Raw genomic sequence first — 27,664 nt, 5'->3', positions numbered from 1 at the left:
TCATGAATGCCCAAGAGTACTGAGCTTTTAGGAGCTACACAGTCAGCATGTAGCTTGGCTTCCCCTCGACTTAAAGAATCACAACACAGCTTTGGGTGGCTCATTATATTTTACAATTAATCAAATATACATTTAAGGCAAATGCAACAATTTTGAATTTTAAATTATGTATTCCATAAATACTATTGCAAAAAACAGGAATATAACTAAAAAAAAACTTCATATATTTTTTTCCTTTGTCTGAGCTCCCTGTAGGCAAAACAACCAAGAAAAGAATTTTCCATCTTCCAGTTCCCTATATCCTGCCCCAAAATGTACTGGAGTTGAGAGCCTCACCCAGGGCAGATGAAATCAGGGTCCTCCTTGCACCCACGCTCTGCGTGCTGGCCAGGCCAGTGCCGCCTGGATGACCAGGACAAGCAGCAGACAGTTCCCACTCCTTCGTACCCTGGCAGCCCCCAAATAGGTCCACTCACTGGCATCATGCTCTGTACCTGCTCCAAAGTCCACAATCTCCCGTGGGAGTGGCTTCCCCTTCTGACCTCCAATAGTCAGAAATCCTAGAGCCTCTCTAGCTACTACCACAGGTGTGCAGGCACATGGAGCCACAGCTCCTTAGTTCCTACCCCAGAAAATTAGATTTTTAAAAAGAAGACTTATTTAGGGGTCATTGTGGCACAACGGGTTAAGCCACTGCCTGTGATGCTGGCATCCCCTGTGAGCTCTCGTTCGAGTTCCAGCCGCCCCACTTCTAGCTCCCCATTAATGCATTCAAGGAAACCTGAGTGGAGTTCCTGGCTCCTGGCTTCAGCTTTGGCCCATGGGCCTTTGCATCCATTTGGGGAGTGCCCCAGTGGATGGAAGACCTCGCTAACTCTGGAAAGGTAGTTATCGAACATTTTGAGACACATGTTCTTTGTTCTCAGGAGGCTTCCAAAGTTCCGTTGACAAGCTAGAATTATGACTTAGAAAGACATTTTCAAATATACTCAGTCTTAAACCAACGTGTGGTGCTAAATTTCCAGCCTGACCACTAGAAAAGAATGAGGGCCCACAGCCAGGTGTCTGAGTAGGGTTCCAGCCAGAGTTTAACAGCTCTATGATGAAAAAGACTTAACAGATCAATAACTAATAGGATTGCAGGCGCCGCGGCTCAATAGGCTAATCTTCCACCTAGCGGCGCCGGCACACGGGGTTCTAGTCCCGGTCGGGGCGCCGGATTCTGTCCCGGTTGCCCCTCTTCCAGGCCAGCTCTCTGCTGTGGCCAGGGAGTGCAGTGGAGGATGGCCCAAGTGCTTGGGCCCTGCACCCCATGGGAGACCAGGAGAAGCACCTGGCTCCTGCCTTCGGATAGGCGCAGTGCGCTGGCCGCAGAGCACCAGCCGCGGCGGCCATTGGAGGGTGAACCAACGGCAAAGGAAGACCTTTCTCTCACTGTCCACTCTGCCTGTAAAAAAAACAAAAACAAAAACTAATAGGATTAATAACCAGCAGAGTTGTCAGAATTCTTAAGTCTTCTATTTTCCTATTACTCAAGAGGATATTTTTAATTGTATTTTATCTCTATAAATCAGACAAGTCATTCCCTTAATTATTCCTGGTGGTCCTGGCTCCAGTCAGAAATAGGAAACTTTCCAGTAACTGCTTAACATTTATGTCTTCATGTATTTATTTCACCACTGTGTTGTCATCATACCCTAAACTTCTGGAAGCTTTTCTGGCCAGTGTGGTCCATTTATTGGAGAACGTGTCTGATTGATGTCAGGTGGTCTGTCAGTCCCAGCTGTCTCATTCACTGCACATCTCAGCACCCAGAGCAGCACCCTGAGTGAAAGATGGCCTGGTAAGAGGTGTACCTGATACTGGTAGGTAAGAGAAGCATGAAAGAGCTATCCCGTATCTTTTTCTTCAGGCATGATGGATGGAAGGTTAAATACCCAGGGGTTTTCTCTTATCTGTATTTTCTAGTAATCTGCTTTAAATTTTAAAGAAGGAAAATGAAAATATACATGAGGGTTCTTCCAAAAGTTCATGGAAAAGTTTTACTGCACAAATAATTTTGAAATCCAGTCTTCAAAAGGCTCATTGAAAATGTGTATTTAAAAAAAGTGTGGCTTTCAAAGTCTGTTTTGAAGTACCTTTTATGATCTAAAGGAAAAATAGTAGTTACAGAGAAACCAGGTGATGCTATAAAACCACATCACCAGGGACAGGCACTGGGATGCAGCAGGATAAGCTGCCATTTGGGACATCTGCACCCCCTATTGAGTGCCAGCTGCAATCCTAACTGCTTCATTCCGAGCCAGCTCTCTGCTAACTTGCCTGGGAGGTCACTCACATGAGACCCTTTAGCTCCTGGCTCCTGTCTTTGACCTGGTCCTGCCTTGGCAGTTGCAGAACCGCACATGGATGATCTCTATCACTCTCTTTTCAAGTAATTCATTTTTAAGAAAAATTCACCAACAACATGCAGGTATTACATACCTCCAGCTGTGATACAGGACACACCATGTATGTAGTCAGTGCATTAGGAATCACTTTTTTTTTTTTTTTAAAGATTTGTTTACTTATTTGAAAGTCAGAGTTACACAGAGAGAGGAGGAGAGGCAGAGAGAGAGAGAGAGAAAGAGAGAGAGATGTTTTCCATCTGATGGTTCACTCCCCAATTGGCCACAACAGCCACAGCTGTGCAAATCCAAAAGCAGGAACCAGGAGCTTCTTCTGAGTCTCCCACATGAATGCAGGGACCCAAGGACTTGGGCCATCTTCTACTGCTTTCCCAGTCCATAGCAGAGAGCTTGATCAGAAGTGGAGTGCCCGGGACTTGAACCGGCACCCATATGGGAAGCAGGCGCTTCCAGCCAGGGTGTTAATCGCTGCGCCACAGCACCAGCCCCAGGAACCACACTTTTTTTTTTTTAATAATTTGTCTATAATCTTCAAAAATAGCTTCCAACTGCTAAATGTAGTGTGGGATCCTAAACTATATCCCATAACAGGGAAAATACTGCACGAGACATTGGGACAATGCATGAAATTCACTGGATGGTAGACTGAAATACTGTATCAATGTAACATTTCCTGTAGTGTGGTGATATAAGGACATAACTTTATTTGTAAGAAATACAGGGGCTTGCACTGTGGCGTAGCGGGTAAAGCTGCCACCTGCAGTGCCTGCATCCCATATTTGGCGCTGGTTCAAGACCTATCTGCTCCATTTCTGATCCAGCTGTCTGCTATGGCCTGGGAGAGCAGTGGACGGCGTAGCGGGTAAAGCTGCCACCTGCAGTGCCTGCATCCCATATTTGGCGCTGGTTCAAGACCTATCTGCTCCATTTCTGATCCAGCTGTCTGCTATGGCCTGGGAGAGCAGTGGACAATGGCCCAAGTCCTTGGGCCCCTGCACCCACATGGGAGACCTGGAAGAAGCTCCTAGCTCTTGGCTTCAGATCAGCCCAGCTCTTGACATTGTGGCCATCTGGGGAGTGAACCAGTGGATGGAAGACCTCTCTCTCTCTTACTCTCTAACTTTCAAATAAATAAATTAAAAAAAAAATACATACTTAAGTAGTAAGGGAAAAAAGGGGCATAAAGTATATAATCTGTTTCACATCATTTAGAAAAGTGTGTATATGTGTGCCTAGATACAAAAAGGAGAGAAAGCCCACAAATATAGCAAAAACGTTAAAGACCAATGAATCTGGGTTAGACTATATAAGAGTTCTTGGTACTGTTCTTGTAATTTTTCTGAAAGAATGAAATTATTTCAAAGCTAAAGAAAGGAGCCGGAGCCGCGGCTCACTAGGCTAATCCTCCGCCTTGCGGCGCCGGCACACCAGGTTCTAGTCCCGGTCGGGGTGCCGGATTCTGTCCTGGTTGCCCCTCTTCCAGGCCAGCTCTCTGCTGTGGCCAGGGTGTGCAGTGGAGGATGGCCCAAATACTTGGGCCCTGCACCCCATGGGAGACCAGGAGAAGCACCTGGCTCCTGCCTTAGGATCAGCGTGGTGCGCCAGCCACGGCGTGCCGGCCGCGGCGGCCATTGGAGGGTGAACCAACAGCAAAGGAAGACCTTTCTCTCTGTCTCTCTATCTACTCTGCCTGTCAAAAAAAAAAAAAAAAAGAAAGAAAAAAAGAAAAGAAAGGAATCAGCCAAAACCAGCTATCCTTATGACAAAATCAATACACACACTTCTCAATTACATATTTTAATAACATATGCCTTTTTTTAAGGGTGTCTTTAAAAGCTTTATTTTTTTTTAACTTTTATTTGAACATATGCCTTTTAGAAATAAGATGACCCTTAGCTTATCAGGTTCAAGTTCTCCTTATTTAAAGGACACACACACACATACACACACACTCTGAAAGTGTGACGTTGCAAACTGTAGGCAAAGTCCCATTTCAGTTCATGTAAACAACCCAACAGGGGTGTAAAGTGATTTTTACGTATCTTCTAAATTAGCAAATCTTTCTTTCTTAAATAAGTTTTCATATAAAGTCAAGTCCTCGCGACTTAAAGATGGTTTTACAGTCTTTAGTGATTTTAGAAAATGCTCCTGTTTCACCGTGGTTGCTTCCAGTCCATCTTCTTGCAGAGCAAGCAAGGCAGCCTAGGAGGGACAAGCAATAAGACAACATTTAATTGGCTTCATATTTTTTTTAAGGTAACATGGCCATACTATAAAATTTGAATCCAAAATCTCAGTTTCATTTTTAGGATTCCAATATTTATGTCACTAAAAACATTAAGCTAACAAATTTAAAATGATTAAAAATACATGTAGCATAGACTGTAATTTCTTCTCCATTTAAACTTTAGCCTTAAATGGGAAAAGAGCCAAGTTGCAGAATAATAAATATACTACAAGTCCATATATATTTTTGAAAATGAGACCATATCTTCTTGGTCTTGGAGTAGTAAGAGTTTCTAAACAGCACTGATCATAAATTTAAGGAAAAAGATCAAACACATATTCTAGGACTTTGCCATTCTCATAGCTATGAAATAGATATAAATACACATGTGCATCTAGAGACATGTAATAAAGGAGAAATCCAAATGCTCAAAAGGAAAACAATGAATAAATATAAATAAAATGCAGAGTAATGGGACCCGTGCTGTGGCACAGTGGTTAAAGTGGCTGCCTGCAGTGCCAGGATCCCATATGGGTGCTGGTTTGAGTCCTGGCAGCTCCACTTCTGATCCAGCTCTCTGCTATGGCCTGGGAAAGCAGTGGAGGATGGCCCACATTCTTGGGCCCCTGCATCCACATGGGAGACCCGGAAGAAGCTCCTGGCTCTTGGCTTTGGATTGGCGCAGCTGCGGCCGTTGCAGCCAATGGGGAATGAACCAACAGATGGAAGACCTCTCTTTTTCTCTCTCTGCCTCTCCTCTCTCTGGGTAACTCTGACTTTCAAATAAATAAATAAGTCTTTAAAAAAATAAATGCAGAGTATTAATATACTAGAATATTATAAAGCAGTAGAGAAAACTATGGCTACATACAAAATCATGGATGAATTTCAAAAACACAGTCTTGAGTTAAAGGAGCAGACAGAAATAACATGCACCGTCTAGTGTCATCTGTGTGCAGATCAAAGGCAGGCGACACTGATCTCCAGTGCTGGAGACCGGGACAGCAGACCACTTCTGCGAGCAGGCAGGTGACAGATGAACGGAGAACAAAGGAACGTTCAGGGAACTGACAGTGTTCAGTTGGTGGTTAGAATAAAAGTGTGTTCGCTTTATGTCAATAACTATATCCTTTTGATCTGTGCTTTATAAAATGTTATATTTAGGGGCCGGTGTTGTGGCGTAGCGGGTAAAGCTGACGCCTGCCATGCCAGCATCATATATGGGCACTGGTTCAAGTCCCACTTCTGATCTAGCTCCCTGCTAATGCACCTGGGAAAGCAGCAGAGGATGGTCCAAGTCTTTGGGCCCCTGCACCAGCATGGGAGATCTGGAAGAAGCTCCTAGCTTCAGATCAGCCCAGCTCTGGCTGTTGCAGCCATTTGGGGAGTGAACCATCGGTTGGAAGACCACTCTCTCTCTTTCTCTTTGTAACTCTGCCTTTCAAATAAATAAATAAATCTTTTACAAAAAGTTATATTTAGCCTAAGTTTATGGGAGAAGAAAAGCCTATAATGGTTTCTTTTGCCCTCAAAAATAAAACCTAATTGCTTTCAAGTACTTACAAGGACCTGTGAGATCTGGCCATTGTCTACTTCATCAGCTCCATTTTTTGCCATTCTCCATTCTAAGATTCAAGAGTGTCACATCCTCTCCTACTGCCAACCCTCTGCACACTGTATTCCCTCCCTTAGCTGTTGAACTCCCTAATCATGCTGCTAATTTCCTCACTCAGAAAGCCTTCCCTGGTCCCCAAGTCTGGGCTGGTATTCCTCTAGGTACAGCAGCACCCTAAACTTCCCCAATGCACTACACGGTCACTACTGCCAGTCCAGTATGATGATCTGCCTCTGCACGGCCCCACCTCCAGCCTGTGAGCCCTGTAAGGGAAGGGGCTGCATCTGTGCCTCACATGGCGTGCACCCACCACTTAGAAGTCTCAGAAAACACTGCCAAGTGGATGAATGCAGGAATAGAAGAAGGAATGTTTTCAACTACAGATTTCTTCACCAATTAACTTACTTCTCTGCAGAGGTTTCTCAGGTCAGCTCCAGAGAAAAAACAGGTTTCTGCTGCTAGGTTTTCTAAGGAAACATCAGACCCTATTGGCATACTTTTTGTACAGATTTCTAAAATAGAAAGCCTGCCCTGCAAGAAAATCAAACACAATATGTTTATAACTTTATAGCATTTATGTTTGACACCATAATGTATTAAAACATTTTTACTTTGAGTTTTCTATCATAGTATAGTACAGAGAAAGTACAGATATATATTTGAGATTCCAATTAAAAACATCAATCACTTCTTGCTTCTGAAGGGTAAGAAAGATTAAATCATCCACAGCCTGCATGGCGATAGTAAAAATAATTAATGACATCATGAGAAATTCCAATGCTTTTTTTTTTTTTAAGATTTATTTATTTATTTGAAAGTCACAGTTACAGAGAGAGAGAGAGAGAGAGAGGTCTTCCATCCACTGGTTCACTCCTCAGTTGGCTGCAATGGCCGGAGCTGAGCCAATCCAGCTCAGCAAGGTTTGGCTTGGAGCCAAGAGTAAGGAACCAAGGAATAAGGAGCCAAGAGCCTCTTCTGGGTCTTCCACGCGAGTGCAGGGGCCCAAGGACTTGGGCCATCTTCTATTGCTTTCCCAGGCCAAAGCAGAGAGCTGGATCAGAAGTGGAACAGCCAGGACTCGAACCGGCGCCCATATGGGATGCTGGCACTGCAGGAGGCAGCTTTACCCACTACACCACAGCACTGGCCCCTCCAATACTTTTATAATTTGTGTTTTAAAATAGCCAACAGTAGATATATCTCCTTAAGAGATAAGATGAATCTCTCCTATGGATACAAATAATCCTTTATACATAGTTTAAGAAGCAAATACATAAGTTATCAGATATAGTTTCAAAGTATAATAAACATTTGTTTCATCACTTCAAAACTAACAAAAGCCCAAGGAAGGAAAAAATTCAGGAGCCAGCATAGTGGCAGAGCATTACGCCTCCATTTGTAATGCCAGCATCGCCAGTCAGAGTGCCAGTTCAAGTCCTGGCTACTCTGATTCTGATCCAGCTTCCTGCTAATGGTCCTGGGGAGGCAGTGGTAGATGGTCAAAGTACTTGGGCCCCACCACCATGTGAGAGACCAGGATGGATTTCATGACTCCTGGCTTTGACTTGGCCCAGACCAGGCCACTGTGGCCATCTGGGGAGTGAACCAGTGAATGGAAGATCTGTCTCTCCCTGTGTCACACTCTGTCTTTCAAATAAACAAGTAAATAAACCTTTAGGGTCCAGCATTGTGGTACAGCGGGTTAAAGCTGCTGCTGGGGCTAGCACTGTGCACAGTGGGTTAAAGCCCTAACCCGAAGCGCCAGCATCCTATATAGGCGCCGGTTCTAGTTCCAGCGGCTCCTCTTCCAATCCAGCTCTCTGCTATGGCCTGGGAAAGCAGTAGAAGATGGTCCAAGTCCTTGGGCCCCTGTACCCAAGTGGGAGACTAGGAAGAAGCTCCTGGCTCCTGGCTTTGGATCAGTGCAGCTCCGGCCATTGCGGCCAATTGGAGAGTGAACCAGCAGATGGAAGACCTCTCTCAGTAACTCTTTCAAATAAATAAAATAAATCTAAAAAAAAAAAAAAAAAAAAAAAAGCTGCTGCCTTCCATGTCAGCATGGTATCCCATATGAATACTGGTCAAGTCCCAGCTGCTCTGCTTCTGATCCAACTCCCTGCTAATGTACCTGGGACAGCAGCAGAAGATGGTAAGAGTGCTTAGGCCCCAGCACTTACGTGGGAGACCCAGATGGAGTTTCAGGCTCTTGGCTTCAGCCTCACCCAGACCCAGCTTTGCAGCCATTTAGAGAGTGAATCAGTGGATGAAAGATCCCTTTCTCTCCCTCTCTCTCTGTAACTCAAATAAAAATCCATTCTCTGGGCCTTATCACCCGCTGTGTCTGTGAAGGGCACAGAATGTACTGCCTGCCTAGGAACACCCAGCATATTCTCTGTGACCTCAGGTCTCCCCTCTGGAAGACGAGGATGCTGACGCAGATAATCTCCAGAACCCTGTCAGCTCTCTGACACTTGAGGATTCCTCCACTGCAGCTGCAAAACAACGCGGGGCAGGCTCCACAACCCTGCAATAACCACCCTACTTTTAGGCTTGCTTGTTTCTCTGAGAAGGGCCAGCGTGTCCAGCAAAAGCAGATCAAGAAGATGATTCCACAACGGGCCAGCTGGCAAGGAAGTATGAAACCCACAGCCCGTGTGGAACTCAAGTCTGCCAATGTCCCTGTGGACACCCTGTTAAGAATGCTCACGCAGCGGCCAGTACTGTGGGCAAAGCTGCTGCCTCCAGTGCCGGCATCCCATATGGGTGCCGGTTTGAGACCCGGCTGCTCCACTTCTAATCCAGATCTCTGCTACGGCCTGGAAAAGCAGTGGAAGATGGCCCAAGTCCTTGGACCCCTGCATCTGCATGGGAGACCAGGAGGAAGCTCCTGGCTCCTGGCTTTGGAGCAGCACAGCTCTGGCCTTTGCGGCCTTCTGGGGCCATCTCTTTGCCTCTGCTTCTCTGTAATTCTGCCTCTCAAATAAATAAATTAATTAAAAAAAAATGCTCATGCAGAGTAAACATGTCCATGATTACCTTTTGATCTGGAGGTGGAATATAGATAATCTTATCAAGTCTTCCAGGACGGAGCAAGGCATCATCTAACACATCGGGTCTATTTGTTGCTGCAACAATCATCACATGTCGATTAAAAACTTCTTGAAACTCTAATGGAAAACACAATACAAAGAAATGTCAATAAGTTTATTATATTCTTTTTCTTAATAATGATTTATTTACTTGAAAGGCAGAATTATACATGATGCACACACACACACACACACATATAGAGACAATCTTCTACTTGTTGGTTCACTTCCCAAATGGCTACAATGGCCAGGCTGAAGCCAGGACATTGGAACTCCATCTGGGTCTCCCATATTGGTACAGGGGCCCAAGAACTCAGACTATCTTCCTCTGCTTTCCCAGGCACATTAACCAGGAGCTAGATTGGAAGGGAAGCAGGCAGAAATTGAACCATCACTCACACAGGATACCTGCATTGCAAGTGGAAGTTTAACACACTAAGACATGTCAATACCTCAATTTCTTTTAAAAGTTGTTAAGTCAGAACGTCTGCCCATTTGTTTATAAATAAATAGGGATATCCTTTTCTTGGGACCAGAATTCTTATACCCTCTCTCTATACCAACTCCTCAATATCCAAGTATCCCGGAAACCAAGCAGTAATCCAAGAGCTGTCTGCGAGCATGGTGAAAGGAGCAGCTAATCCTGAGAAACATTTCTCCATGAGAGGACCGTGGACAACCTGACACTACACAGCACACCTCTCAGGGGACCTGAATGTACCTGAGCCTCACAATTTGAGTGCACTAAGTCTAGGACTAACCAGTAGAGACATACATGTAGCCATGAAAAGTGTTAGCTATCCTATCCCTGAAGAGGGAGCTTTACCATCTTTTCCACAGGCAGAAATATGGGTAATTAACCAGTTACAGGTGTGCAAATCCTGGATGGAAATAAGGAATGTCTAAAAGCTAACAGGGCAAGGCATTCAAAGCCATCTGCTGTATAATCAAATCAATCTCTGATGCTGCAATCCTTCATAGTAGTGACTTCCCTATACCTGAAGGGCTTTCAGCAGAGGCAAGGTGAGTCTCTGCTAGAAGTCACTGTAGAAGGACCGCCAGCGTGATGAGATGTGACGAGGTAATTTCTGATTCTAATGGCTATGTTCCATGAAACAATTTTTCAAATGGCTAACAGGTAAGAGAGGAATAAAAGAAAAACTATCTAATTGTCTATCAAGGATAACTGAAGGATACCAAACTCTACATGGAGACTTGGAAAGAGAGGGAAAAGGGTTCCAAAGGTCATTTTAACTCCTTTTATAGCCAAGGAAACCCATTTCTCAATACAATTACTAAGGTTATTGTAATCAATAACCTGTTTTACTTTACGTACAACTTTTTAGAAAGAGATAAACGCAGAAATAATTTCCCTTCTCCATTAGCTGTATTTCTCACACCAAGGAAAGATAAAATTCATATTCATACATATCTAAGGTTACCTCACCTTTCCTAAACAAAGAACATTATCTATCAGCTCTGTGTAAACCCCACAGAGTCAAAGAGAAATTACATTAAGTTCTTCTTCCAGCACAGGAAAAGGAACAGCACATAGGCATTCTACTTAATGTTGGTCTAGGCTTTTTGGGAATATTCTAGCTAATAAATACCTCTTCGTTTTTTTCAGCTCCTTGTATTTACCCTGTTGACTTGATTTACTTCCTCTTCTTTCTATCGTCTTAAGTCCAACACCATCTAATTCATTCAGGAGAACAGAAAGAACTCGCTCTTGAACACTGCATTCTGTTTTGCTGACTGAGCGCGATCCCAAGATGGAATCAATTTCATCCAAAAACACAATTGCTGGAGTATTTGCTCTTGCTTGTCTAAACACCTTTTATTAGGAAAAAGACATGAAGAAGCTTCAGCTATACGTCAGTCAGATGAATGTATGTCCTCTGCGTTGCTATTTGTAATTTCTTAAATGTAAAAAGAAAGACTCTAAATGTTTAAAACTTGGTGAATTAATAAAAATTAATAAAATTATAAAAGTTAATAAAACAACAATGGAGTATCATGTAGTAAACATTTTCCAATAGTATTAGGTATTATGGAATTTCAAAAGTGGCTATTTTAAGTTTAAACAGCAGGATAAAACTATAGATAAATGAGCAATCTTCAAAAAACTTCATGGACAATGCATACTGTAAAAATACTATGCATGGATTTCAGAATATTCTTTGCACCACACTAAATTTATCTTTCAATTCCATTTTCCACAAACTATTTTCTAAATTATCTGTTAACAAGCATACATAACTTCTATAATTGGGAAATAAACTAGTGATTTTTTTTTTAAATAAGCTGATCTATAAGGCATGAAATAAAATCAAAAGTAAATCTATAAACGTGACAATAGGTCTGATCTGATTTCATCATCATTTAAAAAAAATCATCTATTATTTTTCACTTAATGTTTCTGTGTGGGAGCAAACTGTTGAAATACTTACTTAAGGTATGCTAGGCTGATCTTCTGTATATTAAGATAATCGAAAATGAATCTTGACGTGAATGGAGGGGGAGAGGGAGTGGGAAGGGGGGGGTTGTGGGTGGGAGGGACGGTATGGGGGGGGAAGCCATTGTAACACATGAGTCGTACTTTGGAAATTTATATTCATTAAATAAAAGATAAAAAAAAAAAAAAAAAAAAAGTAAATCTAAATACACAGAGAAGTAAACAAACCTGGGACAAGATTTTTTCCGAATCTCCAACAAAGGGTGAAAAGAGATCAGCTCCACTCACTGAAACGAAAGAGCAGTGACAGCTGGTGGCCAGGGCCCTCACCAGGGTGGTTTTGGCACAGCCTGGGGGACCATAGAGGAGAACTCCTTTTGGTTGTGTCAGACCCATCCTAATAAACTCCTGAGGGAATTTCAGAGGCCACTCGATGCTCTGTAAGTAGGCAAGGAGAGAAGAGTTGTTTCAATAAGACAATGATTCACAGAATCCATCTGTTCATTCGACAATTCTCAGCCTCTCCTCCACATAGCAGCTGGGTACCTTAGAACCCAAGTCAGGTTACATCATTCCTGCTGAAAACTCTTCATTAACTTCCCTTCACAACCAGAACCAAACCCCAATACATATTCCCTACTCACCACAGTTTAGAGGCTTTATGCAATCTGACTGTCTTCTAAGCTTGTGGCTTGTTCCCATTGCAGGGCCATCACCTGCTTTTCTCCCTCCACCTGAACTTCGCCCCTAAATCTCTGCAGCTGTTCTGCATCACTCAGGCCTCAGTTCAAATGTCATTTTCTCAGGAGGTACTCACAGCACCCTACTTAAAATAGAACCTCCTCTTCCTAGTCACTCTCTATGTCACCACCCTTTTTTTTTTTTTTTTTTTTTTGACAGGCAGAGTGGACAGTGAGACAGTGAGACAGAGAGACAGAGAGAAAGGTCTTCCTTTTGCCGTTGGTTCACCCTCCAATGGCCGCTGAGGCCGGCACGCTGCGGCCAGTGCACCACACTGATCTGAAGGCAGGAGCCAGGTGCTTATCCTGGTCTCCCGCGGGGTGCAGGGCCCAAGCACTTGGGCCATCCTCCACTGCACTCCCTGGCCACAGCAGAGAGCTGGCCTGGAAGAGGGGCAACCGGTTAAGAATCCGGCGCCCCGACCGGGACTAGAGGCCGGAGTGCCAGTGCCGCAGGTGGAGGATTAGCCTATTGAGCCGTGGCGCCGGCCACCACCCATCTTATATCTTTTTTTTTTTTCAATTTTTTTAAAGATTTATTTATTTATTTGAAAGTCAGAGTTACACAGAGAGAGGAGAGGCAGAGAGAGGGAGAGGTTCCATCCAAAGGTTCATTCCCCAATTGGCTGCAATGGCCAGAGCTGCGCCGATCCGAAGCCAGAAGCCAGGAGCTTCTTCTGGGTCTCCCACATGGGTGCAGGAGCCCAAGGACTTGGGCCATCTTCTATTGCTTTTCCAGCAGAGAGCTGGATCGGAAGTGGAGCAGCTAGGTCTTAAATCAGCGTCCATATGGGATGCCAGCACTTCAAGCCAGGGCATTAGGCCCCTTTTTCCAAGATCTAAAAAATTTATTTGAGGCTGGCACCGTGGCTCACTTGGCTAATCCTCCGCCTGCGGCACTGGCACCCCAGGTTCTAGTCCCAGTTGGGGCGCCGGATTCTGTCCCGGTTGCTCCTCTTCCAGTCCAGATCTCTGCTGTGGCCTGGGAAGGCAGTGGAGGATGGCCCAAGGTCTTGGGCCCTGTACCCCATGGGAGACCAGGAGGAAGCACCTGGCTCCTGGCTTTGGATCGGCGCAGCATGCCAGCCGTAACGGCCATTTGGGGGGTGTGTCTCTCTCACTGTCTAACTGTGCCTGTCAAAAAAAAAAAAATTTGAAAGAGTTACAGGGTGGGGATGGGGGCGGGGGGACAGAGAGATTTTCCAGCCATTGGCTCACTCCCCAGATGGCTACAACAGCCAGCACTGGGCCAGGCTGAAGCCAGGAACCAGGAGCTTCTTCTGGGTCTCTCATATGGGTACAGGGGCTCAAATATATGGGCCATCTTCCTCTTTTTCCAGGCCATTCACAGGGAACTGGGTTGAAGATAGAGCAGCCAGGATACAAATCAACACCCATACGGGATGTCAGCATTGCAGGCAGCAGCTTTACCCGCTACACCACAACACCAGCCCCCATCTTACACTTTTGGAGCACTTGTTGATTTTCCTATTACTCTTTTTTCCATGTTGGATCTGTCATTCTTCTCTTGCTAAAATGTAAGCAAATTTCAGCACTAAATCTCCTGCATCTAGAATGGTACCAGTCCAAAGTAGGTACTTAGTAAACTTCAACTAACTAGTAAATGAGTCCTCATGACCTCCAACACAAATAGTTTTATTATAATTTTATAAATGCCGAAACTCAGGTATAGAAACATTAAGTGGCTTGCCCAAATCTTTTTGCTGGTGAGATGACAGAAACCAGCTCTACAGAATTTATTTATTACCTCTTCATGAAAAAAGGTTAAGACAAGACCCTGTACCTAGGCTAATCCTATTACAATGAGGGAGAGAGCCTTGTAAACAGCCGGGCCAGAAAACAGCATTCATAGAAGAGAAAGAATACCGATGCATGAGACTGATGTATTCCAATGGTGAGCAGGAACTGTGGCGAGGCTAGAGGAAACAAGGAGCAAGGGAGTTGATGTAGGGGTAGGAGCCAGATCACAACAGCCCTTGAAAGTCTTAGTCAACAGTGAGGAAGCCATGTGGGAAATGGATGGAAAGACAATGAGACCTGAGGTAAGGAATGCACTTAGACATCTCTTACAATTTGTCTCACGCATCTTGTGAAGATTCAATGAGTCAACAAATATATGTTAAACAATCAGGGCACATAACAAATGTTCTTATCCATGGGTTTAAAGATTCCAGGGTTCACTGGAAATAAAGATCATGGTTAAGATGACTAAATTATAATTGATATTTACAAATCAGTCATTTGTGCCTGTCGTTAGAAACCCAGCTCCTTAGGGCAGGAACATAGTAGGTAAACCAGCAAAATCAATTTCTGAAGATGCAGTACAGCTGAGAGGATGTGGCGGGGTGTATACCTCAACACCCACAGAGAAAACCACTACCAGGTGGCTCTCTAGGCCATGCTGCCTGTTCATTACGATGCTGTGCCTCACCAATCCCTGTACTGCCGCCATCACATGTCTTCTAGATCACAGGTCAACGCAACTAAGACCCTGTATCTGTACAGTCCACAAACTAAGAATGGTTTTTAAATGTTTCAGTGCTTGGAAAAAAATCAAAATAACATTTTGTAAAATGTAAGGCTTATGATTTCAGTGTCCATAAATAAAATATTATCAGGATACAATTAATCTCTCAGTATCACCCTCGGAGGACTGGATACCAAAATCCATGGATACTCAAATCGCTTACATAAATTGGTGTAATATTTGTATATAATGTACACATAACTTCCTGTATACTTGAAATCATCTTTAGATTACTTGTAATATCTAATACAATGCTACAAAACCAAATGTGTACTACATAGAAGTATATGTAAAATATAAAAATATATACACACACAGATGCAATTCCTTGCCTTTCCTAAATATTTTTCGTCAGTTGGCTGAATCCAACAACACAGAAGCCACAGCTAAGGAAGGCGGACTCTCAGTTCTGTATTGCCTCAGCTCTCCAAGTACCAATGGCAAAGCTGAATGGCTACAATAGCGAATGTGTGGCCCACAAAGTTTACTTTTACTACCTGGCTCTTTACAGAAAATCTGTTAACCCATTCTAGATTATAAACTCTTAAAAGCAAAAACAAAGAGGGTCGAAGCAGGAAAGTACGAAAAATAGTTCTGATGTCTACAGAAGTCCAGTTACATAAAGAATGAAAAGTGATCGCTGGATTTAGCTGCTGGGATTGTAGTAGTGATGCGGCAAGAGCAGTGTTAGTGCAATTTGCTTTCATCCTAATTGCATCATGTTCATGCACAGAACACGAATGTGTAATATTTTAACAGTTTAAGTCTAAGCAAATCAGCTAAATACCTGTTTTAACTTCAGTTTTACATCTTCAAGGCCACCAATCTGCTCCCAGCCAACAGGCTTGATGTCCATCAGTCCAATGACACTTCGAAATGATGAGGGCTGAATCTTTTTAAAAGCTTCAAGGAAGTCTGCTTCATCAATCACTGGATTGTTCTGGTTCTGAAGAAGTAAAACCAAAAGAGCAAGAACAAACCAAAAATTAGGTCGACCTTTCTGTGACATAAAGCACAACTACTTTTTTAAGATCTTCTTGTCAAATGTCTAGGATATTTCAGTATGCATTATGACAATGTCCTTCTAAAAAGATAAGCAAAGGGAACCCACCATACCTATCAGCTTCATTTTCCTCTTTTCCCTTATCTTAGAATTTTTCCATGTCAACTAATATAATTCCACATCACTTACTTTGACAACTGCCTGACACACTTCTGTATAAATGTTCCATAATTAAACTACCTTTTTCTGACAAACATTACATTATTTCCAGTCTTTTGTTATTTAACATACTAAACACAAAACTAACTCAAAGCTCTTGTGCTCACATGCAAGTATTTTCTATAACCATGTCCTCAAAGTAGAATTACCAGGCTCAGGAGTACACATACTCACAATTCGGACAGCTATTGCCAGCAGTCCTCAAAGAAGTTGCATCAATTTACTCTCCTCCAATAATACAAAGTTGCTGTCTCCCCACAAATCACCAAACTTCCACATTTCTGCCAATGTGACAGGAAGAAATGATCCTCATTACTGTGTTAATTACATTTCTTCAGTTCAGACTCAGATGGAGGGAATGAAGAAATAAGAGAAACACCTGTTGTGGCCATCCCTGTAAAGGCTGTTTTGGGCAAGATTTGGATGGTATATCTAGAGGAATGAAGTTTGGTGAGAACCAGGATATTTGTAGTCTCCCAGTGCCTCCTCACGGATTCCTTACAAGTGGCAGAGGGAAGAGCTGTAGTTACACAGTAGAAAAACTGGACACTGCCTTAAGTGGGTTGACCAAAATGAGCATCAATGAGGAGCTGATGGACATCTTGTGTCCCCACATGTGATAATCTAATGACACAATATGGGTTATGGAGTATTCTCAACAGGGATGTGTAACTGGAATCTGACCATTCTATAAAATAACTGGCCTGCCTGCATTAATTATATCAATGTCAAATGTCTCACACAAAAAAGTTCAAATTTTTAAAAACATTCAAAACTAAATGTATCCACATATACTCACAGAGACAGAAAGAGGGAGAGAAATGAGGAAGATGAATGTTATTTGGCAAAATGTTAAAAAATCAGTGAATTTGCATAATTTCCTGCAATTAATTTGTAATTCTCTCATAAGTTTTAAATTATTTCAAAATCAAAAGTTAAACACTGGAAGAATAATTTTTAAAGGAATTAAGGTTGAAGACCTTTTGTATTTACTGGCATTCCTTTTATCAGCAAATACCTGTTCTCTTGTATCTTTTCTGATTTAAGAGTTCTTCCAATATCAAGGAAACTGAGCTAAAGCACTTTCTTACTCTTGTCTCTGTTTATAGCATGGTTTTGCCATCCTCAAATGGTCAACTAAACAAATCATTTCCTTTCAGGATATCAGATTTTATGTTATGCATAGACAGGTCACCCTCAGGGTCAGTGTAGCAAAGCAGGTTAAGCTGCAGCCTGCGATGTTGGCATCCCATATGGGCAGGCTGCTCCACTTCTAATCTGACTCCCTGCCAATGGCTGGGAAAAGCAGCGGAGAGCAGACCTGCAACCCATGTGAGAGACCCAGAAAAAGCCCCTGGTTTTGGCCTGGCTCAGCCATATCTGTTGTGGCCATTTGGGGAATGAACCAGTGGATGGCAGATCTCCCTCTCTATATGTAACTCTACCTTTCAAATAAATAAAGAGATCTAAAGAAAAACAGGAAAAAAAAAGGTCATCTTCACTCTAACATTATACTATCATCATTCTAGTGAGGCAAATTTTTTTGTTAGTTAAAAAGTCCTTACATTTTTATTTAAAGTATCTGTATTATATTTATTAAATTACTTTCCCTTTCATATATAAAATTCTCAAGCTATAACTGTCCACAAATTCAGTAACAAGCTATCTTACCCTATTTATGTGAGATTAGTATGTGAATACACTCATACATGTATTCAGCTATTCTGAACACGCTAACTATTATAATCTGGGAGGTGCAGTTTCAGGCAATGTTTATTTTTTCTGTCATTTTCTATCTTGTTTGATTTCTTGTAAAGGACACTATTCTGTAATTTTTAAAAATAGCTTTTTAACTGGTTGGCACTATTAGGGGTTGGGTATGCAAATACTAACTTTTAGGGAATATCAACATTGGAAAATCCCATTTATGGTTCAAGATGTACATGATTTCACTTGGTTCTAATAACCCTTCCAGGAATGTAAATTCTTTCCCCTCTGTCTATCAAACTACATTTTTAATCCCTTAATAGGAACACTTCATAAAAAGTTCAATGAACTTTCATGAATCCCTTGTCTGCTATGGCACACAGAGAGGTAGCAACAGCCCCTCAGCTGCCTGGTGGAGCCAGTACCTTCCCAGATGTCTCTGCCCTTCTTCCTTCCACTCCCCGGGAATTGTTTCTGAACCCAGCCACACCTGTAGTAGTGATCCCTGGGTAGGCCCATCCTGCAGTAGCAGTGGACTGCAGCAGCTCAAGAGGCCACCTAGACCAGAGGTGCTGAAAGTTAAACCTGCACCTCAAAGCAGAGGGAAGCCTGAATATAAATCTCCTTATTCATCCCCGGTACTCTCAGCCTCTCCCTAAGAGACATCCATTTTCACACCTTCACACACAGGGCAGACAACAACGAAAACATCAAGCAGCTTTGGTTCATGTAATTCCTGCCCACCTTCAGAGTGAGCACACACAAAAAAGGCAAAGGATGTGGTGGAGGGTGAGAATTATTTAGGTAAAAAAAGGTTTTTCAAAATTTAGAATGAAAAACCATCCTTTCATAGTTTAAAATCAAAGGACAATTTTGATGTTACAATTCAGATTAAAGACTTTGCTCCAGAATCCTTAGCCTGTTGAAATGAACAGTTTTTTGGGATTCAGAATTACCAATGACTAAATGGATAGTATATATCTACCATAGCATCTTAAGTATTCAGAATTACTTATTATATACCAATGACTAAATTTTCCCATCAATAGTGTCGGATAATATATATATATATATTATATATATTTTATTTTAAGATTCTATTTATTTTATTTGAGAGGTAGAGTTACAGACAGTGGGAGAGAGAGACAGAAAAAGGTCTTCCTTCTGTTGGTTCACTCCCCAAATGGCTGCAATGGCTGAAGCTGTGCCAATCTGAAGCCAGGCCGGCACTGCTGCCTGCCATTTCCAGAAATCAAAGGAAACAAACTGAATTCACTAACATCTTTAAAATCCTTCTACAATTATTTTATTATAAATACGTTCTTTTGGAATAAACAAATATCGCATTCAAGACTACCTGTCAATCTGCTCTAAAGTAATAAACAAGGGAAAATGGAACCAGGAACCTTGTAGAAGCAGACAAACAGCAAAGACACCTGCATGCCATGCACAGTGCCTTCCCCCTAAAACGCCAGGCGCTTCTTCCCAGTCTCCCACGTGGGTGCAGGGGCCCAAGGACTTGGGCCATCTTCTACTGCTTTCCCAGGCCATAGCAGAGAGCTGGATAGGAAGTGGAGCAGCTGGGATTAGAACTGGTGCCCATATGGGATGCCGGCGCCACAGATGGAAGATTAACGTACTACGCCACAGCGCTGGCCCTGGTAATATATATCATAATATCAAGTATTTTTAAGAAGAGTAGTCATTGGCCAGCGCCACGGCTCACTAGGCTAATCCTCCGCCTTGCGGCACCGGCACACCGGGTTCTAGTCCTGGTCGGGGCAACGGATTCTGTCCCGGTTGCCCCTCTTCCAGGCCAGCTCTCTGCTGTGGCCAGGGAGTGCAATGGAGGATGGCCCAAGTCCTTGGGCCCTGCACCCTCATGGGAGACCAGGAGAAACACCTGGCTCCTGCCATCAATCGGTGCAGTGTGCCGGCTGCAGCGCACCGGCCATTGGAGGTTGAACCAACGGAAAAGGAAGACCTTTCTCTCTGTCTCTCTCTCTCACTGTCCACTCAAAAAAAAAAAAAAAAAAAAAGAAGAGCAGTCACAAAGTGAAGACCTAAATGTCAGAGATAAATTTAAATAAAATTCCCAGTGCCCAGTGTTTCCCCCTCACAATATCTCTCCCACAAGATAGATATTAATAACACAAGAAAAAAATAGTATTTTTTCTCCTTGACAGTGGAGAAACCTCAGACACTGCCCTAATGAGGAAATCAAAGTTCACTTCACCAGTGATAAGACAGAAAGCACAGGTGCTGCTGATAGATGCAATGACAAAACACAGGATCAGTTCTGCGAACTCCTGCCAAAAATGTACAACCTGAGCTGAACCATAGGGAAACATTGGTCAAACCAAAACTGGTTTTTTAACCCCCAAATTAATTTGTTCCATTCATGACAAGCGTCGGGTAGCTGGCCGCTGACGGCTACTCCTCACCTTCTCACCGTGAAGGGCGGCGTGCATGGCAGCCTCCCTACAGAGGGCGGTCAGGTCCGCGCCCACGTAGCCCACCGTCATTTCTGCCAGGAGCCCCAAGTCAACCTCACTGCAGACGGGCATCTTAGAGGTAAGCACTTGCAGAATCGCCTTTCTTTGTTTGAGTGTGGGAGTCCCAATGACAATCTGTAGGCAAAGCCAAACAAAAAATCTTAGTTTACAGTTTAAAAAAAATGTTTTTTTATCCTCACAAATGAGTACAATAATTTAGCAAATGACTGTGTCACTACTGTCATTTTTTTTTAAATAAAATGTTATTTATTTATTTGAAAGGCAGAGTTACAGAGAAGCAGAGGCAGAGAGAGAGAGAGAGAAAGGTCTTCCATCTGCTGATTCCCTCTCCAGATGGCTGAGCTGATCTGAAGCCAGAAGCCAGGAGCCAGGAGCCAGGAAGCTTCTTCCAGGTCTCTCACACAGGTGCAGGAGCCCAAGGACTTAGACCATCTTCTGCTTTCCCAGGTCACAGCAGAGAGCTGGATCGGAAGTGCAGCAGCCAGGACTCGAACCGGCACCCACAGGGGATGCCAGCACTGCAGGTGGTGGCTTTACCAACTATGCCACATCGCTGGGCCCCGAGTGCTACATACTTTTAAGCATATCCTAAGACTCTAGAATAGCAAACCTGAGAATCTGGTCCCTGCTCTGTGAAGCTCCATAGGAGATGGGTACCAGATGATGCAAGGAAGAAATTCACTCCATTCCCCAATAGGTTCACCAAAAAGTGTGCAACTATCACCTCTCTTTAGAATCCCATCACAAAATGCAAATACTTAATCACTAAATTTCAAACTTTTCTTTAGAAATAGAAAATTTAGGATCCATTTATAAAATAGGAAGGCTTTGAATACTGAACCTTCCTGGGAACTTAGGGAGTAACTGTGGATACTTTCCCAACTGGGATCAACTGAACAACAGGGTTAAAGTGTTCTTCCATTCAACAATCTTGGCCCACGCTACGGTCAATATCTATAATTTCTGCAAGCATTACTTTCAACTGCATCTGACACAGCTTGGAGGTGTAAGTCACTCCTTGCCAATCAACAAGCTCTGTTTTAGCTACAAAACTACATCTTGGACATCCTCCAGAGGGAAATATGGGTTTTTGATATCATAGCTGTTACCTATCAACCAGTGGCTACCGATTATTTGGAACTTGTTGACCGTTATGCTCAAACTCTGCTGCCAATTTTACAATGCTCATTTCAGACCGGTTCTACCAGACTCCAATTCAAGGGCCATGGATGATCACATTCAGCTTCTCCTTTTTTTTTAACACGGTCTGGTTAACCACAGTGACTTCAACTTCCCTTTCAGCTCTTGGTGTACATACTCAAAACATCAAGCAAAATGCAAGATGTGAGAGGAGTTCATTGCAATATACTGGACTCTATTTGGCTGAATTTATGTGACACACCTGCTTGGGAAATAATGTGTTCGATTCTCTTCTGCTGCATATATAAGAACCATTTCCTGTTAGGTAATGTGATGTTTTGACTTTGGGTTTAGTATGGTTTAGTACAAATACCCAGGGACAAACTCTTCGACTGAATACCTCTAAGAGACAAATCGTTCAACTGACCCCTCAACAGTGAGACAGGATGTTGATATCCTCACAGGCAATGAATAAATCCACAAGAGAAATACCCACTTTAGTGCTTCTTCTGCCTTCCCCTTTTTTAGTTCAACACGCTTCTTCAGACTACGCAGCTACTTTTAAAATTCTCACTCCAAATCTCTGAGTTTAAAATCCTGAAAGCAGACCAAGTTCCCTCATATATTAACATTGCTATTACAGTATACTACTCATTAGCAGGATCTGCTCAACAAAACGAATTCCCTAACGGCAATTTGACCCTCGGAACAGGAGCTGGTCACTGACCACACACGGACAAAGTAGTGGTCTCTGTATTACAAAAAGCCCTAGTCCAGCCTCACTGACTCCCAGACCTACAATGCCTCAGGGCAGCCAACCAGGGCCAGCAGAGGCCACGGTTCCAGGCCCAGTGATGGCACGCGGGAACAACTCACTTCTCGGTCAAATCTCCCGGGTCTGCGCAGCGCTGGGTCTAGGGCGTCCGGCCGGTTGGTGGCTCCCACAACCACGACCTCGCGGTCCCCACTCATGCCGTCCAGCAGCGTCAACACTTGGGCCACCACGCGGCTCTCAGGGGCTCGGTGCAGACCTCCCCGCCGGGGGCACAGGGCGTCCACCTCGTCCAGGAAGAGGACACTCGGCCCGCGGCGGGCCAGCTCCCGCGCGCGCTGGAACACCCGCCGCACGTTCTCCTCGGTCTCCCCAGGCCGGGAGCCCTGCAGCGCCGGGGCACTCACGGCCAGCAGCTCTGCGCCCGCCTCCCGGGCCACGGCACGCACGAGCTGCGTCTTGCCCACCCCGGGCGGGCCTGCGAGGAGCACCCCGCGGGGCACGGCTAGGCCCAGCGCGGCCAGGGCGCTGGGGTAGCGCAGCGGCAGCAGCAGCAGCTCCCGCAGCGAGTCGGCCGCCTCCGAGAGGCCTCCCAGAGGCACCTCGGCCTTGGGCTCTGCCTTCGACCGGGGCTCCGCGCTGAGACTGATGCAGGTGCGAGGAGTCACCAGCCCGGCCGGATCCGGGTTAGGGCTCCCGCCGACGATGTGCAGGGCTGCCACAGGGCCGGGTGCGCCCGGTGGAGCGGCCACCACATGGCCTAGAGAGACAGGGCGGTTCCTCAGCAGCTCGTGCGCCGCCTCCAGCACTGCAGCTTCATCGTGGGCGCCGGGCGCGCCCGCCGGCTCTCGCAACACCGGCCACAGGGTGAGGCGCCGTAGGGGCGGACAGGGCACAAGGCGGAGGCGGCTCAGGCTGAGGCTCCCCCGGGACCCCGGCGCCCTTACCGCCGCCCCGGGGCTCGCGCACCGCAGGTCCAGCTGCACAAAGCCATCCGCTCGGTCCCGCCGCGGCCAGGCAGTGCAGAGGCAGGAGCCGCCGTCGGGCAGCGAGATCTTCACCGCTGAACCTAAGTGCGCGCCCAAAGTGCGGAGGGCTGCCGGGCCGAGACGGCAGCGTTGGGTACCCCTATCTCTAGCGTCTACGGGTAGCAGCTGTAAGAGCGGCTCTTTGGTACAGGCACCCGAGTCCGTGGACATTGCACGCGAAAAGAACGAGTCTCAGAAAATTGGGGCAGGAATTCCACCCGGGCGGGAAAGGCCGGAACACCCCGCTCCTGGACCGGAAGCTGGTGGCGCGCACGCGCAAGGGGAGACGTTTTGTTGCCAGGTGCTGAGTGAAGGCCGGAAGGGCCAATTGGAAAGCTAGTAGACGCTCGAGTGAAGTTTTGGGGTCTACTTTGGTGATGCAGAGCGGCTCCTCCCAGAGCTGTGTGGATGTGGTCTTCGTTATAGGTGGCTGGGAGGTAGCGTACACTAACTTCAGTAGGATATTAGCATGTACTTTGTTACAAACACTGTGGGCATCATCGCATTGCATACCCTTTTCATGGCCTTCTGTCTGGAGCGTTCCCACCGCTGCTGGTGTAATATCCGCCTAGGGACTGCTGTTTTGTGAAGAAATTCCTACTATCCCCCGGGGTGCAGTATTTTTGGGTGCTGAGGGTCTCATGTCTTAGGTGAGCTGCAGTAACAGAATACTCCTGTCTTCCGTGACCGGGATTTCAACCTTTCTGGGAGATCCAGGCACAGCTTTCCTACAGAAAATCACCAGGATAAGAGAAAGATGCGCAATTAGCATTTAAAATCCCTTGCAGACTGTATGGCAACATCAATGGGAAATACTGTTGGATCTGGGGTCTTAAGACCACTGCTAATTCCAAGTCTCCTTCTGTCCAAATTTAGTGGCAGACTTCTAGACTTCACAGAAAACTTGTCTGGTCTCCACCGTACTTTTCTGGTTTCAGTGCTGGAACAACTTAAATCAGAAAATAGCATAGCAAGAGAAGATTCTGAAATGGGTAAGTCACCCTTTGCTTCCTATTTTTTTCTTTCTTCTAAACACATTGGCTTCTGTTTTCTTTGGTGTTTTCTCAATAACAATTTTGCATTTTCTGAAACAAAACCCATCACTTTTACTGACCTCTGGAAATGTGAGTAAAATGCATATAAAGGTATTCTGTCATGATACCAGTACCTTATGAAGTCTCTTTTATTCCAGTTCCAAGAAGCTTTGAGTATCTAGAAAGGGAAAGAAGACATAAATGAGGACATGAAAATGGTCTAAAATGTGTAAAGAACTGTTATGTAGAAGAGTAGGTAAATTTATAGCTATACATGGTATATAGATATAAGTAGATATACATCTGATATACATAGATATGAATATGTATATCTATATGGGATAGATAAATAAACCTACCTACTCTTATACATTAGATAAATATATCTATATGGCAGAACTGGCCAAGAAGCAGAAGTTTAATGCAATCAACTTAAGAGTCTTCCCAGCCATATGTTGAGCATGTGAAAAACATAGCAAGGGGCATAACTGAAAGCAGCATAGCAAAACAAATATAGGGAGGCAAATAGAGTTAAATCAGTCTTTTTTAATTTAATTAATGCATTTTTACATAGGTACAACTTTAGGAATACAGTGGTTCTTTCCTCCATACCTCCTACTCCGCTCCCATCCCATCTCCCATTCCCTCTCCCATCTCCTTCTTTATTATGGATTTTTTTTTTTTTGACAGGCAGAGTTAGTGAGAGAGACAGAGAGAAAGGTCTTCCTTCCATTGGTTCACCCCCCAAATGGCCGCTACAGCCGGCGTGCTGCACCAATCCAAAGCCGGGAGCCAGGTGCTTCCTCCTGGTCTCCCATGCAGGTTCAGGGCCCAAGCACTTGGGCCATCCTCCACTGCCTTCCCAGGCCACAGCAGAGAGCTGGACTGGAAGAGGAGCAACCGGGACAGAACTGGTGCCCCAGCTGGGACTAGAACCTGGAGTACTGGTGCCGCAGGTGGAGGATTAGCCTAGTGGGCCGGCATGGATCATTTTTAGTATTAGCATTTAGAATTTGCAGTCAGTTCTCATATTACAATTCATTAGGGACAGAGATGCTACCTGGGGAGCAAGTGCACAGTGACTAATGTTTTTCCTTTAACAATTAACACTCCGTTTTTATAACATCAGTGATCATCCGAGGCTCTTGTCATGGGCTGCCAAGGCTGTGGAAGCCTTTTGTGACCATAGACTCCATCGGTATTTGGACACGGCCAAGTTAAATCAGTCTTAAAGTTTACTGCATTGGTTTGAAATACAGATGGTGGCTGTGATATTAGGACTGTGATTTGGAGGAAATAACATGTTGCTTTGGATTGTCTGAGAGGTTGATTTTATACAAGATCAAATGAGAATCCTCTAATAGGACCAGTATATGCACTGAATAGTCACTTCACCCTCCCCCTAAAAGGTCCAGTCCTCAGATTAAATCATAAACAAAAGCAACAAGGAATCCTGATCCTGCACCCTCAGCTCTTAACCACTCACTCATAGCAAAACTATAACTTTTTTCTAATCAGCCACTAAAATCCACTGCGTTCCTTTAGGTCAGACCATTGGCAATATCTATCTATCTTTCTTTTTTTTTTTTTTTTTTTTTTACAGATGGAGTTAGACAGCGAGAGAGAGATATAGAGAGAAAGGTCTTCCTTCCATTGGTTCACCCCCAAAATGCCGCTATGGCCCAAGCTACGCTGATCCAAAGCCGGGAGCCAGGTGCTTCCTCCTGGTCTCCCATGCGGCTGCAGGGGCCCAAGCACTTGGGCCATCCTCCACTGCCTTCCTGGGCCACAGCAGAGAGCTGGACTGAAAGAGGAGCAACCAAGACTAGAACCTGGCGCCCACATGGGATGCTGGTGCCGCAGGCAGAGGATTAACCAAGTGAGCCACAGCGTCAGCCCCGGCAATATCATTATTTCAACAACTTGAACACTATGTTTATCATAGCAGTCAGTGACACAGTCTTATCTTGAGGAAAACTATTCTAATGGCAGTTATGTGGTTCTTTAGCTTATTTGTAACATAATCCCAAATTCGCTAATTTTGTGAATTGGAGAGTACCAATTAAAGCACCAAAAGGTTGAACCACTAGAGGGAGTCAGAACCCTGCAGACGACAGGACTGTTAGGAAATAGAAGTATTCTCAATTGTGGTCTCCATTAGATTTCCCAACATTCACACCCAGGTGTATGAAACCATTTGTTGTCTCTATTTAGTGTCTTAGTCTGTTTGGATTGCTGACACAAAATACCTTGAACTGGCTACCTTATAAACAACAAACATTTCTTACAGTTCTCGAAGCTGGGAAGTAAACAATCAAGACACCGGCTGATTCTGTGTCTGGTGGGGAACCACTTTCTAATTCATAGACAACAGCTTCCACTGTGTCCTAAATTATGGAAAGGACTAGCTTTCTCTCTCAGACTCCCCCCACCCAGAAAACTTTTACTTAAGAAATACAAACTTCATGCATTGTTTAAGTACAACTTTAGGGACATAGTTTTTCTTCCTGCTGTACCCGCCCTCCCACCTACACTCCCACCTTGCTTCCTCCTTCCTCTCCTATTCCCATTTTTATTTTTTACTAAGATCTATTTTCAATTTCAATTTTCCGTTTTCAATATTTATTCTATACTAACTAAAGAGTTCAACAAATAGAATGAAGTAAAAACACTGTTCCTCAACAGAAGAGACAGGGGCTGTTCAAAGGTGTCACATCTCAAAGTGTCAATTTCACTTCTAGATTACCTTTTAGGTGCTCTATTAGTTACCACAGATCAGGGAGAAGATACAGTATTTGTTCTTTGGGGTCTGGCTTATTTCACTAACTATGATGTTTTCCAGTTTCATACATTTTGTTGCAAACGACAAGATTTCTTTTTTTATATAAATATATATTTATTTGAAAGTCAGAATTACGCACAGAGAAAGAAGGGGAGGCAGAGAGAGGGAGGGAGGGAGAGAGAGAGAGAGAGAGAGAGAGGTCTTTCATCTGCTGGTTCACTACACAGTTCGCTGCAACGGCCAGAACTGTCAGGAGCTTCTTCCGGGTCTCCCATGAGGGTGCGGGGGCCCAAGGACTTGGGCCATCTTCCACTGCTTTCCAGGCCATAGCAGAGAGCTGGATCAGAAGTGGAGCAGCCAGGACTCGAACCGGCACCCATA

The 27,664-nt window shown here is 44.3% G+C and overlaps 1 protein-coding gene across 3 annotated transcripts; it reads right to left on the bottom strand.

Moving 5' to 3' along the window:
• Positions 1–4,189: 4,189 nt before the first annotated feature.
• Positions 4,190–23,719, bottom strand: AFG2B (AFG2 AAA ATPase homolog B). Of its 3 annotated transcripts, none has more exons than XR_007910436.2 (8): positions 22,544–23,719; positions 20,456–20,641; positions 15,870–16,028; positions 12,023–12,232; positions 10,950–11,173; positions 9,287–9,417; positions 6,656–6,781; positions 4,190–4,610 (listed from the first exon to the last, which is right to left on the bottom strand). XR_007910436.2 is itself a non-coding variant. In XM_017348070.3 (8 exons), the coding sequence occupies exons 1-8, from the start codon at positions 23,636–23,638 to the stop codon at positions 4,443–4,445; spliced, it is 2,304 nt and encodes a 767-aa protein (XP_017203559.2). In that variant the 5' UTR covers positions 23,639–23,719; the 3' UTR covers positions 4,190–4,442. The 3 variants fall into 3 exon arrangements, 2 of the variants coding, with proteins under 2 accessions (XP_017203559.2, XP_008267288.2); XM_017348070.3 differs by having other exon boundaries at positions 9,287–9,422; XM_008269066.4 differs by having other exon boundaries at positions 10,981–11,173; positions 22,544–23,718.
• Positions 23,720–27,664: the final 3,945 nt, after the last annotated feature.

The sequence above is a fragment of the Oryctolagus cuniculus genome, chromosome 12, assembly GCF_964237555.1.
Source record: "Oryctolagus cuniculus chromosome 12, mOryCun1.1, whole genome shotgun sequence".
Lineage (NCBI taxonomy): Eukaryota > Metazoa > Chordata > Mammalia > Lagomorpha > Leporidae > Oryctolagus > Oryctolagus cuniculus.
This window is presented reverse-complemented; position numbering and strand designations above follow the sequence as displayed.

Coding starts and splice junctions, on each gene's coding strand:
- AFG2B (XM_017348070.3), bottom strand. CDS start 23,638: ATGTCCACGGACTCGGGTGCCTGTACCAAAGAGCCGCTCTTACAGCTG. Junction 20,642..22,543: donor CCGGGAGATTTGACCGAGAA/GTGAGTTGTTCC, acceptor CTTTGCCTACAG/ATTGTCATTGGGACTCCCAC. Junction 4,611..6,655: donor TGAGAAACCTCTGCAGAGAA/GTAAGTTAATTG, acceptor TGTCCCTCCTAG/GCTGCCTTGCTTGCTCTGCA.